Source organism: Mustelus asterias, chromosome 13 (genome assembly GCF_964213995.1).
Source record: "Mustelus asterias chromosome 13, sMusAst1.hap1.1, whole genome shotgun sequence".
NCBI lineage: Eukaryota > Metazoa > Chordata > Chondrichthyes > Carcharhiniformes > Triakidae > Mustelus > Mustelus asterias.
This window is the reverse complement of record NC_135813.1, coordinates 94,408,586-94,425,669: the sequence shown is the minus strand read 5'-3', so window position 1 is coordinate 94,425,669 and position 17,084 is coordinate 94,408,586. Positions and strand designations below refer to the sequence as shown.

At 44.3% G+C, this 17,084-nt stretch overlaps 1 protein-coding gene across 1 annotated transcript in view; it reads left to right on the top strand.

Annotated features, from left to right (window-relative positions):
* The first annotated feature begins 8,458 nt into the window (after window positions 1-8,458).
* trpv4 (transient receptor potential cation channel, subfamily V, member 4) overlaps window positions 8,459-17,084 on the top strand; it is a 69,701-nt gene continuing 61,075 nt past the window's right edge. The window contains exon 1 of the mRNA XM_078226111.1: window positions 8,459-8,835. Within this exon, the coding sequence (XP_078082237.1) occupies window positions 8,459-8,835 (377 nt within the window). The remainder of the gene's footprint in view (window positions 8,836-17,084) is intronic.

Sequence of the window (17,084 nt, the reverse complement as noted above, 5' to 3'; positions counted from 1 at the left end):
TGGAAAGGGCAAGTTGTTGGTCATTGAATAAAGACAGGTAGGTACAGCTAGGTGCCCAAATGCTGGAATAGCAAACTAGCTCTCACCTGGTCTAGCTATGACGGCATGGTGGCACAGTGGTTAGCACTGCTGCCTCACAGCACCAGGGACCCAGGTTCGATTCCTGGCTTGAGTCACTGCCTGTGCAGAGTTTGCACATTCTCCCTGTGTCTGCGTGGGTTTCTTCCGGGTGCTCTGCTTTCCTCCCACATTCTGATTGGTTAGGTACATTGACCCGAACAGGTGCCGGAGTGTGGCGACTAGGGGAATTTCACAGTCACTTCATTGCAGTGTTAATGTAAGCCTTACTTGTGGCAAATAAATAAACTTTAACTATGAAGAATGATATGGTGGGCGGGACTTTACAGCCTCACTCGTTCCGAAACCGTAAAATCCCCGTCCGAGGTGAACGGACCTTCCCATGGTCCACCCCTTGCCCGCTCCGATTCCCATGGTGGGCGGGGTGATAAAATTCCGGCCGGTGTCAGAGGGCAGCCTCCACCAGGGAAGCATCCTCTGTGCAAAGGAGTCAATATGTAGACATGAGGAGATTAGTTCAAAGAAAAGTGTCCTTCTATGCACTTTCCTTCCTGACAAGTGGCCCTTTAAGAAGTAGCTGATTGATGAGGGAAAAGATGATCATTAATTGCTTTGAAACCTAGAATCTAAAATGTAAATTAATAGTACGTTGTCAGGAAGTGTGCAAGTACAAAACCGACAAAACTGTGACCATCAATTCTCATGTACCGGACAACTAAAATAAAGTGGTAAGTGTGCTCGTTCAGGAACTTTTAATTGAAGAACGCTAATTTCATAGGACTCCTGTCTGACTTTTCTCAATTATAACTTACTGAAAATCACTATCATTTATTTCTGCTTCAAAAGAAAAACTAGTTTAAAAATGTATTGGAAGAAGGAGTTGAAAGAAAATTCCCCATTCCAGAACTGAGGCATATAGTTCAGGGAATTCTTGTTCTGCGGACAGTCTGCTATGTTGTGAATGAGCTTTCTGCATGCTTATCCTGCTCTCTGACCATCACTGTGTCGAAACCATGACTTGTTGCACCATTTCTTAAATTGCTTGACAGGATGTAAAAACTCTGGAGATCTTTATCCTTCTCCTCCTCCGAAAATCTACAGGCTTTTAAAACTCACAAAACTATTGCTTCTTAATGTGTCTTCTCTTCTCTGAATCTTGATGAGGTTCTCCTCTAATTGCCTTATTTATTTATTTTTTATTCTTTCGTGGGATGTGGGCGTCACTGGCTGGCCATCATTTAGAACATAGAACATAGAAAAAATACAGCACAAACAGGCCCTTCAGCCCACAAGTTGCGCTGGTCATGTCCCTACCTACCTAGGCTTATATATAGGCTTACCTATAACCCTCAATCCTATTAAGTTCCATGTACTCATCCAGAAGTCTCTTAAAAGACCCTATCGAGTTTGCCTCCACCACCACTGACGGCAGCCGATTCCACTCACCCACCACCCTCTGAATGAAAAACTTACCCCTGACATCTCCTCTGTACCTACTCCCCAGCACCTGTGTCCTCTCGTAGCAGCCATTTCAGCCCTGGGAAAAAGCCTCTGAGAATCCACCCGATCTATACCTCTCAACATCTTGTACACCTCTATCAGGTCACCTCTCATCCTTCGTCTCTCCAAAGAGAAAAGACCGAGCTCCCTCAACCTATCCTCATAAGGCATGCCAACCAATCCAGGCAACATCCTTGTAAATCTTCTCTGCACCCTTTCAATAATTTCCACATCCCTCCTGTAATGAGGCGACCAGAACTGAGCACAGTACTCTAAGTGGGGTCTGACGAGGGTCTTATAAAGCTGCATCAGAGGGCAGTTGAGAATTAGTCACACTGCTTGACTCTGGAATCACGTGTAGGCCAGACCGGATAAGGATGGCAGATTTCCTTTCCTAAAGGACATTAGTGAACCAGATGGGTTTTTCTGACAATGGATAATGGTTCCATGGTCATCAGTAGATTCTTAAATCCAGAATTTTTTTCCCGTCACTCGAAATAGAAAACATGGTAGAATTGTTAAACAGGTATTTTTGGTGTAGGGCACTTGGAGAAAAAGTGGATGAATGGTTTCATGGTTCGGATAAGCCACGATCAAATTGGGTGACAAAACAGGCTCAAGAGACCGAATGGCCTCCTCCTGTCCTTCTGAAATGTACTTGGCTGTTTTTTAGATCCACGTTAAAATTTCCATACAGACACATACTTGTCTGGAGACTCGGCAGCAATTCCACAGTCTATGTTGGTAGGAGGAGGGGAAATAGAATATGTGTCAAAGAGGTGTTTGCAGTTAACCATTCCATGTGGCCAGTAGCTATGACAACCTGGGATTTGTGGGTCATGAGGCTGGTTGTCTCTTGGGTGGAAAGATTAATAAAACCAATACTCTTGTGTGTAATGGTGTTCTTGGCAACTTAAGGCTTGTGTTTATTTAAGTTGGATGTCCATTCCAACGTCCTCATAGCTCCCCAGTTGTTAGTCTGAATTTGCTACTTTTTTTCAAGTTCAAATTCAGATGGTGGGAGATGATTTGAATTTTGATTCTTTTTTGATTGTGATGAATGTGGACCGGACACCTCAATATCTAAAGCCTTTACATCGAGACACAGAATTAGGTGAAAAAGTGGACAGTTTATTTTCAGGTTTTGTGTTTTGTTTACTATAGTTTTTTACGTATTTTCTTAAATCCACTAAAATTAAAAGGGCCTGGTGTTTCAAAAATGGATAGATGGCAACTTTACTGACATAATAAGAAGTCTCACAACACCAGGCTAAAGTCCAGCATGTTTATTTGGTATCACGAGCTTTCAGAGCGCTGCTCCTTGATGAAGGAGCAGTGCTCCGAAAGCTCGTGATACCAAATAAACCTTTTGGATTTTAACCTAGTGTTGTGAGACTTCTTACTGTGCCCACCCCAGTCCAACGTTGGCATCTCCACATCATTACTGACATAAAGTAACCTTTCTCCATCCAGTCTTGTTTTCAGTTGTGTTTGCTCTCCTCTCAACAATCAAAAGGCAGATGGACAGGAATAAAAATCAATCTTCTCAATTACTTCATCTTTCAATGTTCTTATTTTAGGGTTAGTTTGAAAAAAGAAAGGAGAAGGGTTACCAGACTCGCTAATCTGATGTTGCTGTAATATCATAACCTGTACAATATGTACTCTTAAATTCCTCATCTAAAGATAAAGTTGCCATAGTCCCAGGTGACCATAGGCTGCTCTCCCCTTTGAGAGGGAGAGCTGACTGATGGTGATTTAACCTGAGGATCACCACACCTGAGGCTAGGGGCAAGGTTGAGAAGGCGGGGCCTTCAGCCAGTACAGAAATTGAACCCGCGCTGTTGGCTTTGCTCCACATCAAAAACCAGCCATCTAGTCAACTGAGCTATTCCAGATATAAGCTACGACAAAATAGCACGGAGTGGAGACTCTGCTCCCAATACTGTAAGGACAAAATATTCAAACCTTTTTGAGGACAGTGGCTACAAATGAACGCATTTCCTGATATCCTTGTCTGAATTTATGAAATGATGTGGAGATGCCGGCGTTGGACTGGGGTAAACACAGTAAGAAGTCTCACAACACCAGGTTAAAGTCCAACAGGTTTATCTGGTCGCAAAAGACACTCAGCTTTTGCTACCAAATAAACTGTTGGACTTTAACCTGGTGTTGTGAGACTTCTTAATGTGGATTTATGAAAGGCAGTGTTAATAAGAAAATAGTATAGAGAACATAAATTATTATTACATGGCTACCTATATAACATACCCGTAATATAACAAATACAGATTTTATAATTTATATAACACCTTTCACTACCTCAGGACTCTCCAAAGCACATCACAACCAATGAAATAATTTTAAATCTATTCACTATTATAATGTTGAGAACTGCAGCAATCTCCACACAGCAAACTGCCACAAACAGCAATGAGATAAACACCCTGATTTTTCTGTGCTGCAAGTTGGGGGATAAATGTTAGCCCGGACAGCAGGAGACCTCCCCTATTTTTCTACGATTTGTGCTGTGGGATCTTTTGCGTTCAGCTGTGAGTGCAGACAGGCCCTCAGTGTACCATCCCATCGAAAAGACAGCACCTCCGACGGTGTAGCACTCCCTCAGTACTGCCAGTGTCAGTCTGGATTACGTACTGAAGAACCTAGAGTGGGATTTGAACCCACAACTGACTGACTCAGAGACAAGAGTGCTATCTAGTGAGGTGAGGCTGACACCTATAAGGCCATAAGACGTAGGAGCAGAAGTAGGTCATTCAGCCCATCGAGTCTGCTCTGCCATTCAATGAGATCATGACTGATCTGATAATCCACAATCCCACTGTCTCACCTTATCCCCTTGATTATAAGACCATGAGATGTCTATGAGCATTCAGAGCTCTTAAGATCTTGTACTTCTAATGTCCAGTGTGTCTCTGATTGTCAGAAATCAGATAATCCTAATGAATCCTCTGGGACCCTCTTTGTGGCTCCAGTTTGAAAACTTTGCACTGGAAGGGATTGTAGGATTTATTGAGGTCGTGCCTGTGGCTTCAGGATTACTTTGAGAGACTGTGCTGGAATTCAGATTTTTTTTGCACTGCTTGATAATTATAATGTAGTGTGAAGTTTTTCCTTTTGGTCTTTCTAGAAGGGAAGGGCTCAGTAGCCCTTCCAGAATATTCCAGCACTCCTGAGACTGAGTTTTATAGGGATAAACAAACCCTAAGTGGATATGACACAGTTATGATGGTCTATTTGGTGCAGCAAAACCTGACATAGCCCTGAAATGGCTGACAGCTCAATCGTGCCTCAAGATGAGTGCAGGCACATACTTGTTGTAACTTAAGCTACGGGTCTACACAATGTCTATCACACTCACGGGGTCTGCCTCCCTCTGTTTGAACTAAGTGGACATTTTTCACATCTGAGGCAATGAGTGTCATAGAGTCATAGATGTTTACAGCACGGAAACAGGCCGTTCTGCCCAACTTGTCCATGCTGCCCAGTTTTTACCACTAAGCTAGTCCCACTTGCCCGCGTTTGGCCCATATCCCTCTGTACCAATCTTACCCATGTAACTGTCAGCATATTACATTTCTCAAAATTGGTATCTGTTTGAAAACCAACACTTGCACAGTATTGATTGCTTTTATTCAACCGACAACTGACATAATGAATGTTGGGTGGCATGGTGGCACAGTGGTTAGCACTGCTGCCTCACAGAGCCAGGGACCGGGGTTCGATTCCCAGCTTGGGTCACTGTCTGTGTGGAGTTTGCACATTCTTCTCCTGTCTGCGTGGGTTTCCTCCGGGTGCTCTGGTTTCCTTCCACAGGCCAAAGATGTGTGGGTTAGGTTGATTGGCCATGCTAAATTGCCCCCTAGTGTCACGGGGTCTAGCTAGGGTAAGTACGTGGGGCTACGGGGATAGGGGCTGGGCGGGATTGTAGTTGGTGCAGACTCGATGGGCCGAATGGCATCCTTCTACAATGTAGGATTCTCTGATATAACCAAATGAGTCTTTATGCAAAACTAACTGATGTTCCAAATAACTTTGGGAACTATTGCCTCATGAACATGAAAACATGTGTATAAAGCAGGATTGGCATTCCTCCAACATGGATACAAGTCATGAATAAAATATGATTCTATTAATGTTACTATAACACATTTTAAAACATAATATGGAGCATTTTTGTGTTGTACTTAAGATTTTAAGAACTGTTAATTCTTAAACCATACGCTTCTCTTGTATTTGAACAAGTTACCTTTAAAAAAGGGAGCATTGTTGCATTCTTGTAAGTGCGTTATTATGTTTGAGCGTAATTTCATAAAAGGGCTAGAAACATTAAAAACATTATGTGTGGTCTGGGTCAGAACAAAATGGTCTTGCTGGAATGCCAGTAGTTAAAAGAAATGTTCCCTAGTTCCTTTACGGATCTGGCTCCATGGCAGTAACAACGCTGTCGCCAGCATGCCAATGTGCCAGGGCAGGAGTTGGCCTGTCATCAGGCAATGCCTGGGGCTGCAGCAGAAGCTAATCTGTCACCAGGACATTGCAACAATAACCACTGACTTACTTCAGTTGCACCTCAATAGCTGTAAAGCTCTTTTGGTCGTCGTGAGGTTGTCAAAAGGTACTCCATAAATACAAGCTATTCTTTCATTAGGATAGGAACAGACAGCCTTCATTCCCTGGTCGGCCAAAAAGGCCTTATTTTCCCCAGTGCAAGTCTCCCAAATTTCTCAGTTGAAATAACTTGCCATTAATTGTCCACCTGACCTTCAACCCCTTGCCTAGTTCGTGCGAGAGAATCTACTTGGCGAATATTGTTATTTGATCCTAAAGGCTTTTCACTAACCCAACAATGCCTCCACTTTCAATAAGGAACAGAATGCAGCCTGACCTGTGGGGTTTGGTGGGGTGCGGGGTGGGGGGGGGGGGGGGGGGGGGGGGGGGCGGGGGGTGGAGGTGGGATGTGTGTGTGTGTGGGTAATATGATACTAAAGATAGGGAGGCACGGTGGTGCAGTGGTTGGCACTGCTGCCTCACAGCGCCAGAGACCTTGTTTCAATACTGGCTTTGGGTGACTCTGTGTGGAGTTTGCACGTTCCCCTTGTGTGTGTGTGTTCGTATGTGTGTGTTCGTGTGTGTGTTCATTTTCGTGTTCCAAAGATGTGCAGGTTTGGTTGATTGGCCATGCTAAATTGTCCCTCAGTGTCCCAAGATATTTAGGTTAAGGGGATTGGTGGAGAAAATATGTGGGTTTACGGAGATAGGGCCTGGGTAAGATGTTCTGTCGGAGTGTTGATGTAGACTCGATGGGCCGAATAGTCTCCTTCTGCACTGCTGGAATTCTTGCAGTCTTATTGCAGTCTTTATACATGGCCTGTTATGTTAGAGTATGATGACCTGGCTAAGCTCAACTTTCTCAGCAGAGACTGCTGGTTTATATGACTGACTGAAGCATTTTATCCTGGTTCCTCTTCAATCAGCATGCTCATTTTACCAACTATCGCAAAGTATCTACAGCACAGAGACAGGCCAATCGGCCCAACAGCTCCATGCTGGTGTACACACAAATCTGCTGCCACCACACTCCTCCCACCCCACTCCCACCCCTTCTTCATCTTACCCCATCCACATACCTTTCTATTCTTTTCTCCTTCATATGTATCTAACTTCACTCCTTGTGTACACCTACGCTAATCACCTCAGTTATTCCACGTGGCAGCAAGTTCCACATTCTAACTACTCTGTGTGGAAAGAAGTTTATTTTCAATAAACAGTTGGATTTATTTGTGACTATCTGATATTTGTGGTCCCCAGCTCTGGTCTGTTCCCCAAGTGTAAATGCCTTCTCTATATTTAACCCATCAAACCCTTCCCTATTCATAAAGATCTCTATCAGGTCAGCCTTCAGGCCACTTTTTCTCTAAGAAAAAACAGTCTCACCCTTTTCAATCCTAGATAAATATATTTCTGAGCCATTTCGACGTGTCTTTTTTACTTGAAGAGTGAGCAAACATTTATGCCACCTGTCCCATCTAAGCCATGCCTTAGTTGCTTGTACTCGTGCCTCTGAGGTGCAAGGTTCTGGGTTCAAGTCCCCCTACAGGATTTGAGTATAAAAATCAAAGCTAAGACTGGGATTTCCCCCCCACCCCCGCTCTCCCCCACAACCTGTGGCACATTTCCAGCGGCAGGGGGTCTTGCTATTGGCCGCAGGTGGGATCAACCAGTCCTGCCGAAGTCAATGGCCATTTGCGTTCCTCACCGGCTTTGCTGTGGGATGAGGGGAACCGGAAGATCACGCCAGCAGGAAGAGCCAGAAAATCCTACCCCAACATGAGGGAAGTACTAAGTCATGTTTGTACTGTCGGAAGTGCCGTCTTTTTCAGATGAGATGTTAAAATCAAGACCCTATTTGCATCCTCGGGATGTTAAAGACCGAGTGATGCCATTTTGAAGAAGAGCGGGGGACATTTCGCCAGTTTTTATTTTTATTTATAATATTTATCCCTCAAGCAACATCACAAAACAGGTTAACTGGTTATTATCACATTGCTATTTGTGAGAGTTTGTTGTAGGCAAATTGGCTGCAGCGCTTCATATATTACGGGTGGGATTCTCCAGCTGCGCTCACCCCAAAACCAGAGAATCCCGCCCGAGGTCAGTGGATCTTTGCATGTTCCGTTCTCCGCCCACTATGATTCCCGTGGCGGGCAGGACGGGAGAATTCCCTCCTACAACAGTGACTGCACTTCAAAAAAAGTACTTAATTGGCTGTGATGCACATTGAGATGTCTTGTGATCATGAAAGGCACTATATAAATGCAAGTCTTTCTTTTGTTTTACCATTAAGGTTTACTTTGCAATAATGGCCGAGACTGAAGCGAAGGATTCTGGGAAACAGAACAGCAGCAGCATGGAGAACCTGACTGAAGATGGCTTCCCTCTGTCTTCGCTGGCCAACCTATTTGAGAATGATGAGAGCTGTGCTGCTGCGGAAGTGCCTCGGTCGGGCGCCCGGGAAAATGGCGACAGCAATAAACAGAACCTGAGGTCAAAATTCCAAGGAGCGTTTAAAAACCGGATGCCAAATCCGATAGACCTTTTGGAGTCCTCCATCTATGACTCGTCCATGCCCAGTATGGCCCCTGCCCCTAAAAAGGCTCCCATGGACTCGCTGTTTGACTATGGGTCCTACCGGCAGGGTAGCGACGACAAGCGGAAAAAGAAGAAACCGGCTAAGGAGTGAGTATGGCAGAATTCACACGAAATGTAACTTTGCACAAGAGCTAGTAATACGATTACACATAGAATCAGCAAGGGTAGGGACAGCTATATACAGATTAACCTCTTCCTCTTGGTACCATGCTCTAAGAGCGCGTTGGCAACTATGGGCTTCATCCATGGTTATGCTTGCCAAAGTAATGTAGTGGTTTATCCTTGCCTTCTGTAGTGAGACTGACCAGGAAACTCTCTGGCCCGTACCATCAGGTGTACTGGAAGGATTTTACAGGCCAATACCTATTTGGCCACATTACAATTGCCCCTTGTGTAACCATCAAGTCCTGAAATGGGACTTGAACTCAGAATTCCTGGCCTACAGGTAGGGATGCTAACCACTGCACCACAAGACCCCCTACATGGATTAACAGTCAACTAGAAATGTGTTGTGTAAAGCAGCCATTGTCCATTCTTTTGGAGTTGGATATCAGATGCTCATGTCACAACCAATGAGTGGGACATTTTGATTATTTACAGATGTGAGACTCCCCAACACAAAAACACAAGTCCCCCTCATACATAAGAAGATGAGTCCTCGAATCTTGATGTAATCCAAGCCTCCTGTACAAAAATCAAATCTGTAAGGCACAAAACTTCAAAGCTCAGTACAAAAATAATCCACGCTCCCGAGACAAAATTACAAGCTTATGTAGGATGTTCAGCACAGAAATAGGCCATTTGAACCAATGGTTCATGCCAGTGTTTATGCTGCACGTGAGCCTCCTCTCATCCTCCTCCGTCTAATCCTATCAATTTATTCCATTCCTTTCTCCTTCATTCTGTGTGTCTCATTTCCCTTCGTGTAAAAATAATCTGAGTTCTTCATACATAAAATTACATGACTTCCTACACGCAAAAGGTTCATGTTCTTTTCTTTGGTCGCTTGGAAATGTGCAAGCTTCAGTCTCAGCCCTTGGAACCACCAGGGCTTGGATCACTTGTAAAGGTCAATTCCTGATTAATCTAAATCCACATATCAGGAAGCAGCCTGCCCAGTCCTCAAGGCTTGAGGAATATAAAGAGCCGAGTTTAAGGATAAATCAAATCAGGCTTTGCCCGTAAGCAGGTAAAGGCCAAAGGTGTCATTTGTGGCTCGGTAGTAATGCTCTATCTACATCTGAGTCACAGGTTGTGCATTCAAGTTCCAACCTGGAGATTTGAGCACATACTCTAAACTGACAGTCCAGTGTAGGACTGAGGGAGTGCTGCATTGTCAGAGGTGGCATCTTTTGGATGAAATATTAAACTAGGACCCTTTCAGCTGGGCATAAAAAAATCCCACAGCACTATTTGAAGAAGACCAGGGGAGTAATCTGATCAATGTTTATCCCTCAAACAACATTATTGCAACAAATTATCTTGACATTTACCTCCAATAATCATTGGTGACTTTAATCCATTTGTAGATTGGCAAAAATAGTCTAGAAAGTGAGTTCATTGAGTGTATTTGGGATAAATTCTTAGAGCAGTACAGTTCACCGCCAGCCAGGGAGCAGGCTGGTGATAGAGTCATAGGGCCCTATTTTGCCATTTTAATTCTTGGTGCTGGGCGGACTTGAAACTGGGAGTGTTTCAGATCGACTTTTAGACCCGTTCTCAGACGCCCCCATATGCAGTCTGCTTGAAAAATAGCAGCAATTCTGAATAGCACTGCAGAAGCCTGTGGGTGGGGCTTAACGCGCCCGAAACCCTGCTGCTCCGGTTGGAGCCTTCAACTGCGCATGTGCAGTAAAACAAAATTGAAAAACTCTCCCCTGCCACATTGCTCCCGGGCTGGATAATGCCTCTCCCTGGCCTCCGCAGACATTGCCCCACCCCCACAACATAACTGACCCCCTTATCCCTCCACCCCCCTGCTACCCAGACCAATCGCAGCTCCTTGCCCCCCTTCATCCCAACCGATCGCATGCAAAGTAGCAGTGGACCCCCCCATCTCCCCCCCCCCCCCCCCCCCCCACCAATCACACACAGAGTAGTTGCGGAGCCCCCTGCCCTTGCCTCTCCGCCTCCCTCCCCCCTCACAGAGCCATCTGACCCACCTCCCTCCCCCCCCACCAGAGAGCCATCTGACCCGCCTCCCTCCCACCAGAGAGCTATCTGACCCACCTCCCCTCCCCCTCCACCAGGAAGCCATCTGACCCGTCTCCCTCCTCCCTCCCCCCCACAACCGGTCTGAGTCAGAGAGCCGCCAGAAGCTCTGAACCTACCTCCTCACTAACTGGAGCGCCTGAATCGGACCTTTGCGGATCATGTCTGTTTTGCGCCGAATCTGGACAGGCGAACACGGTGGTAAAGGGTGAAATGCCAGTAAGTTTGGGCGTGCAACCCATTAAGTCAATTTAAATGCTTGCAAATGCATTTAAATTGACGTTGTGCCCATTTCAGGTGCAGTCCTGATGGTGGCCATTTTCAACCATTGGTAAAGGGGGAACGGGCGTGAAGGCGGGCGTGGATCATGCTACTCGCCTCAAGCCCGACTTTACCAAGTTTTTGCGCCCAAAAACAGGTGCAACTGGATGATAAAATCGGGCCCATAGAGTCATAAAGGTTTATAGCATGGAAATAGGCCCTTCAGCTCAACTTGTCCATGCTGTCCAGTTTTTACCATTAAGCTAGTCCCAATTGCCCCCGTTTGGCCCACATCCCTCTATACCCATCTTACCCATGTAACTATCTAAATGCTTTTTAAAAGACAAAATTGTACCCGCCTCTACTACTACCTCTGGTACTTGTTCCAAATACTTACCATCTCTGTGTGAGAAAATTGCCCATCTGGACCCTTTTGTATCTCTCCTCTCTCACCTTAAACCTATGCCCTGTAATTTTAGACTCCCCTACCTTTGGGAAAGGATGTTGACTATCCACCTTATCTATGCCCCTCATTATTTTATAGGCCTCTATAAAATCACCCCAAAGTCTCCTACACTCCAGGGGAAAAAGTCCCAGTCTATCCAGCCTCTCCTTATAACCCCAACCACCAAGTCCCGGTAACATCCTAGTATATCTTTTCTGCACTCTTTCTAGTTTAATAATATCCTTTCTATAATAGGTTGACCAGAACTGTACACAGTATTCCAAGTATGGCCTTACCAATGTCTTTTACAACTTCAACAAGACATCTCAACTCCTGTATTCAATGTTATGACTAATGAAACAAAGCATGCCGAATGCCTTCTTCACCACCCTGTCCACCTGTGACTCCACTTTTAAGGAACTATGAACCTGTACCCTAGATCCCATTGTTCTATAACTCTCCCCAATGCCCTACCATTAACTGAGTAAGTCCTGGCCTGGTTCGATCTACCAAAATGCATCACCACGCATTTATCTAAATTAAACTCCATCTGCCATTCGTCAGCCCATTGGCCCAATTGATCAAGATCCCGTTGCAATCCTAGATAACCTTCTTCACTGTCCACTGTGCCACCAATCTTGGTATCATCTGCAAACCTACTAGCCATGCCTCCTAAATTCTCACCAAATCATTAATACAAATGACAAATAACACTGGACCCAGCACTGATCCCTGAGACACACCGCTGGTCACAGGTCTCCAGTTTGAAAAACAACCCTCTACAACCACCTTCTGTCTTCTGTCATCAAGCCAATTTTGTATCCAATTGGCTAGCTCACCCTGGATCCAGTGAGATTTAACCTTATGCAACAACCTACCATGCAGTACCTTGTCAAAGGTCTTCTAAAGTCCATGTAGACAACATTAACTGCACTGCTGTTATCTACCCTCTTGGTTACCCTTCAAAAAACTCAATCAAATTTGTGAAACATGATTTTCCATTCACAAAGCCATGCTGACTGTCCTTTCCTCTCTAAGTGCCTGTAGATCCTGTCTCTCAGAATACCTTCGAACAACTTACCCACTACAGACGTTCGGCTCACCGGCCTGTAGTTCCCAGATTTTTCCCTGCAGCCCTTCTTAAACAAAGGCACAACCTTTGCCACCCTCCAATCTTCAGGCGCCGCACCTGTGACTGTCAATGATTCAAATATCTCTCCTCGGGAACCCACAATTTCCTCCCTAGCCTTGTCCTGGGATGCACTTCAAAAGGTCCCGGGGATTTATCTACCTTGATGAGCTTTAAGACTTCCAGCACCTCCTCCTTCGTAATATGTACACTCCTCAAGACATCATTATTTATTTCCCCAAGTTTCCTAACATCCATGCTTTTCCTAACAGTAAATACTGTTGAGAAATATTCATTTAGAATCTCACCCATCTCTTGTGGATCCGCACATAGATGACCTTGTTGATCCTTCAGATGCACTATACTCTCCCTAGTTACTTTTTTGCCCTTTATTTATTTGTAGAAGCTCTTTGGATTCTCCTTTGCCTTATCTGTCAAAACAATCTCGTGTCTCCTTTTTGCCCACCTGATTTCTCTCTTAACTCTACTCCAACACCCTCCATACTCTTCAAGGGATCCACTTGATCCCAGCTGCCTATGCATGTCATATGCCTCCTTCTTCTTCTTGACCAGGGCCTAAATATCCCGAGTCATCTCGGACTCCCTACTTCTACCAGCCTTGCCCTTCACTCTAAAAAGAATGTGCTTATCCTGAACCCTGTTTAACTCACTTTTGAAAGCCTCCCACTTTACCTGCCAACAGACTCCCCCAATCAACTTTTGAAAGTTCCTGTCTAATACCATCAAAATTAGCCTTGCCCCAATTTAGAATTTTAACTTTTGGGCCAGACCTATCACTCTCCACAGCTATCTTAAAACTAATGAGACAAGTTTAATCAATAACCTTATAGAAAGGGAGCCTCTAGGTGACAGTGATCATAACACGATAGAATTTCACATTCAGCTTGAAGGTGAGAAGTGTGGAGCTAACACTAGTGTTTTAAACCTAATAATAAACAAATAAATAGGATATGAAGGCAGAGTTGGCTAAATTGAACTGGGAAACTAGGTTAGAAGGTAAGAGAATTAGAGATGCAATGGCAAATATTTAAGGAGCTACGTTATAACTCTCAGCAAAAATTATCCCAGTGAGAGAGAAGGACTCTTTGAGAAGGACTGTGGATAAATAAGAGGTTAATGACAGGCCAAAAGATTGGACAGATTTTAAGAACTAGCAAAAAGTGACAAACAAAAGGGGGAGAAATTAGAGTATGAGAGAAGGATAGGTAGAAATATAAAAACAGATAGTAAGAGTTTCTACAAGTATTTAAATAGGAAAAGTGTAACTAAGCATGTGTTGGTCCTCTACTTAAAGAGTGAATCTGGGGAATTAATAATGGAAAACAAGAAAATAGTGGAAGTGCTGAAATTTTGTGTCTGTCTTCACTGTAAAAGACTGAGAAAACTTCCCAAAGTACTTCAAAGTCAAGAGGTGGAGAGATTGAATGTTTGTGGATGGGATCGCAATCAAGCAGCTGCTTTGTCCTGGATGGTGTGAAGGTTCTTGTGTGTTATTGGAGCTGCACCCATCCAGGCAAGTGGAGAGTGTTCCATCACACTCCTGACTTGTGCCTTGTAGATGGTGGACAGGCTTTGGGGGGTGGGGAGGCGAGATACTTGCTGCAGAATTTCTAGCCCCTGACCTGCTCTGGTAGCCACAGTATTTATATGGCTAGTTCAATTCAGTTTCTGGTCAGTGGTAACTCCCCAGGATATACACTGCTGGGCATCTTCAAAAAAAGAGGGAAAAGAAAATTGTGATTGTGAAATATTGTAACTTATCAATGGAGGGATTTCCTGGCTGTTCATGCTGGTGAGATTCTCTGCTCCTGTTGATGGCGTGCCCCTTGCCGCGGGTTTCACAGCGGCTTGGGGTGGGAAATCCCATTGCCAGAAGGTCCTGTCACCGGCAAATGGCACGCCACCCCCCACCACATCGTGGGGAGACCAGAGAATACCCCCCCCCCCGACATCTTCCCACTTTGAGGTGTGTTAGATTGTAGAATGATCCTGCTGAACATGCTGCACCTTTAAAATTGTTATGAAAATAACTGATGATGATGAGAGTGAGAAGATGAAAACGAGGCAAGAAGGGAGAAGGAGGAAAACCCTCCCGAGAGGCCAAGAAGAGATGGAAAGTCGGTTTGTAGTGGGGGATGCAGAGAGAATCTTTGATTTGAGGGAAGGGAATATGTTGAGGAAGAGGGGATGGTGAAGACTGTTTAAATAGGGTATCGGGCTCTGCCAGAGTGGTTTATGTACATACATCTGTAGGAGTATATGACAAATATGGAGGCATTGGAAAGATTGCCAACATATATAAAGTGTTTCCATTAGGTTTACTGGGGAATTTGAGACTGTCCAAAAATGTTTATTTTATTGCCTGTGAGGTTCAAAGTTTAGCTCAGGGTTGATTGAACAGGACGCTGCTGGGTTCAGTCTGAGCAGGTAACCGCGGAGCGAGATCTGGAGTTTGACTCAGTGGAAGGAGACTCTCCTCTGAGTTATTATGTGTTTCATGAGCTTGAAGCCACTGCCTGACACAGAGGAGATGCTGCTATCAGTGAATCTGTTCAAGGCCATGAAACACATAGTCCAGACTGACTGTCCAATGCAGTACATAGAAACATAGAAACGAGAAGCAGGAGGAGGCCACTCGGCCCTTCGAGCCTGCTCTGCCATTCATTATGATCATGGCTGATCATCAAATTCAATATCCTGATCCCCCCTTCCCCCCATGTTCCTTGATCCCTTTAGCCCCAAGAACTATATCTAATTCCTTCTTGAAATCACACAATGTTTTGGCCTCAGCTACTTTCTGTGATAGTGAATTCCACACATTCACCACTCTCTGGGTAAAGAAATTTCTCCTCACCTCAGTCCTAAAGAGTTTATCCCTTATCCTCAAACTATGATTCCTACTTCTAGACTGCCCCAATATTGGAAACATTATAGAATATAGAACAGTACAGCACAGAACAGGCCCTTCGGCCCATGATGTTGTGCCGAGCTTTATCTGAAACCAAGATCAAGCTATCCCACTCCCTATCATCCTGGTGTGCTCCATGTGCCTATCCAATAACCGCTTAAATGTTCCTAAAGTGTCTGACTCCACTATCACTGCAGGCAGTCCATTCCACACCCCAACCACTCTCTGCATAAAGAACCTACCTCTGACATCCTTCCTATATCTCCCACCACGAACCCTATAGTTATGCCCCCTTGTAATAGCTCCATCCACCCGAGGAAATAGTCTTTGAATGTTCACTCTATCTATCCCCTTCATCTTTCCGAATCTACCCTGTCTAACCCTGTTAGAATTTTATAAGTTTCTATGAGATCCCCTCTCACCCTTCTAAACTCCAATGAATATAATCCTAACCGACTTAGTCTCTCCTCATATGACAGACCTGCCATCCCAGGAATCAGAGAGTGTCCTCCTTTGTCAGAGGGGTTGTCTTTAGAATGAGACGTTAAACCACGACCCCATCATCCCTGAAAATGATCCCATGGTAATACTCAAAGAGATTAGAGATTTCTCCCAGTGTCTTGGCCAGCATTTACCCATCTTGTAACAACACTAGAACAAATTAATTGGTAGTGGTCTCTTCAGAATCTTAATAGGAAAAGCTTATCTAATAGGTATTTTCCTGAGGTTACTTTTAAGTGACATTCTTGAGTAAAAGAAACTTGCATTTATATAGCGCCTTTTATGACCCCAGGACATCCCAATGGACTTTACAGCCAATGAAGTGTAGTCATTGAAGTATAGTCATTGTTGTCATGTAGGAGTCCTGCTCATTGTCCTGGCTAACATTTACCCATCACATCATTCAGACTCACTAAATAAGTTAAATAGTGACAAAGGATTTAAACATAATGTAGCACCAGACAAATACACTCACTGACAATTTGCTCGATGGAATACAGCTTGACAGGCTACACACTGCGTATCACATGGCATAATGTGGCTGTCGGTATAAACCAAACAACAGCTGTTGGTATTATAATATATAATAGGCACATATTCCTTTGGGTAGAATATCTAGAATCATTGATAGTTATCGGTGTTTGAAACCAGAAATGTTCCAATGACAAACCACAAGTACATAGCTTCTTAGTTTCTCATTTTTGCTAGTTTTATTATAGCTAACGGATTAAATTTTTGATCTTATGCAAGTGCTTAGCCTCATTAACATTCTCATAAATGCAGCCTATGAGTTTATTCAAGGTAGGGAGCAAGGTGACGGGGCCTGTCAGGGTCAGAAATCCTGAGCAACAAAGGCTCGG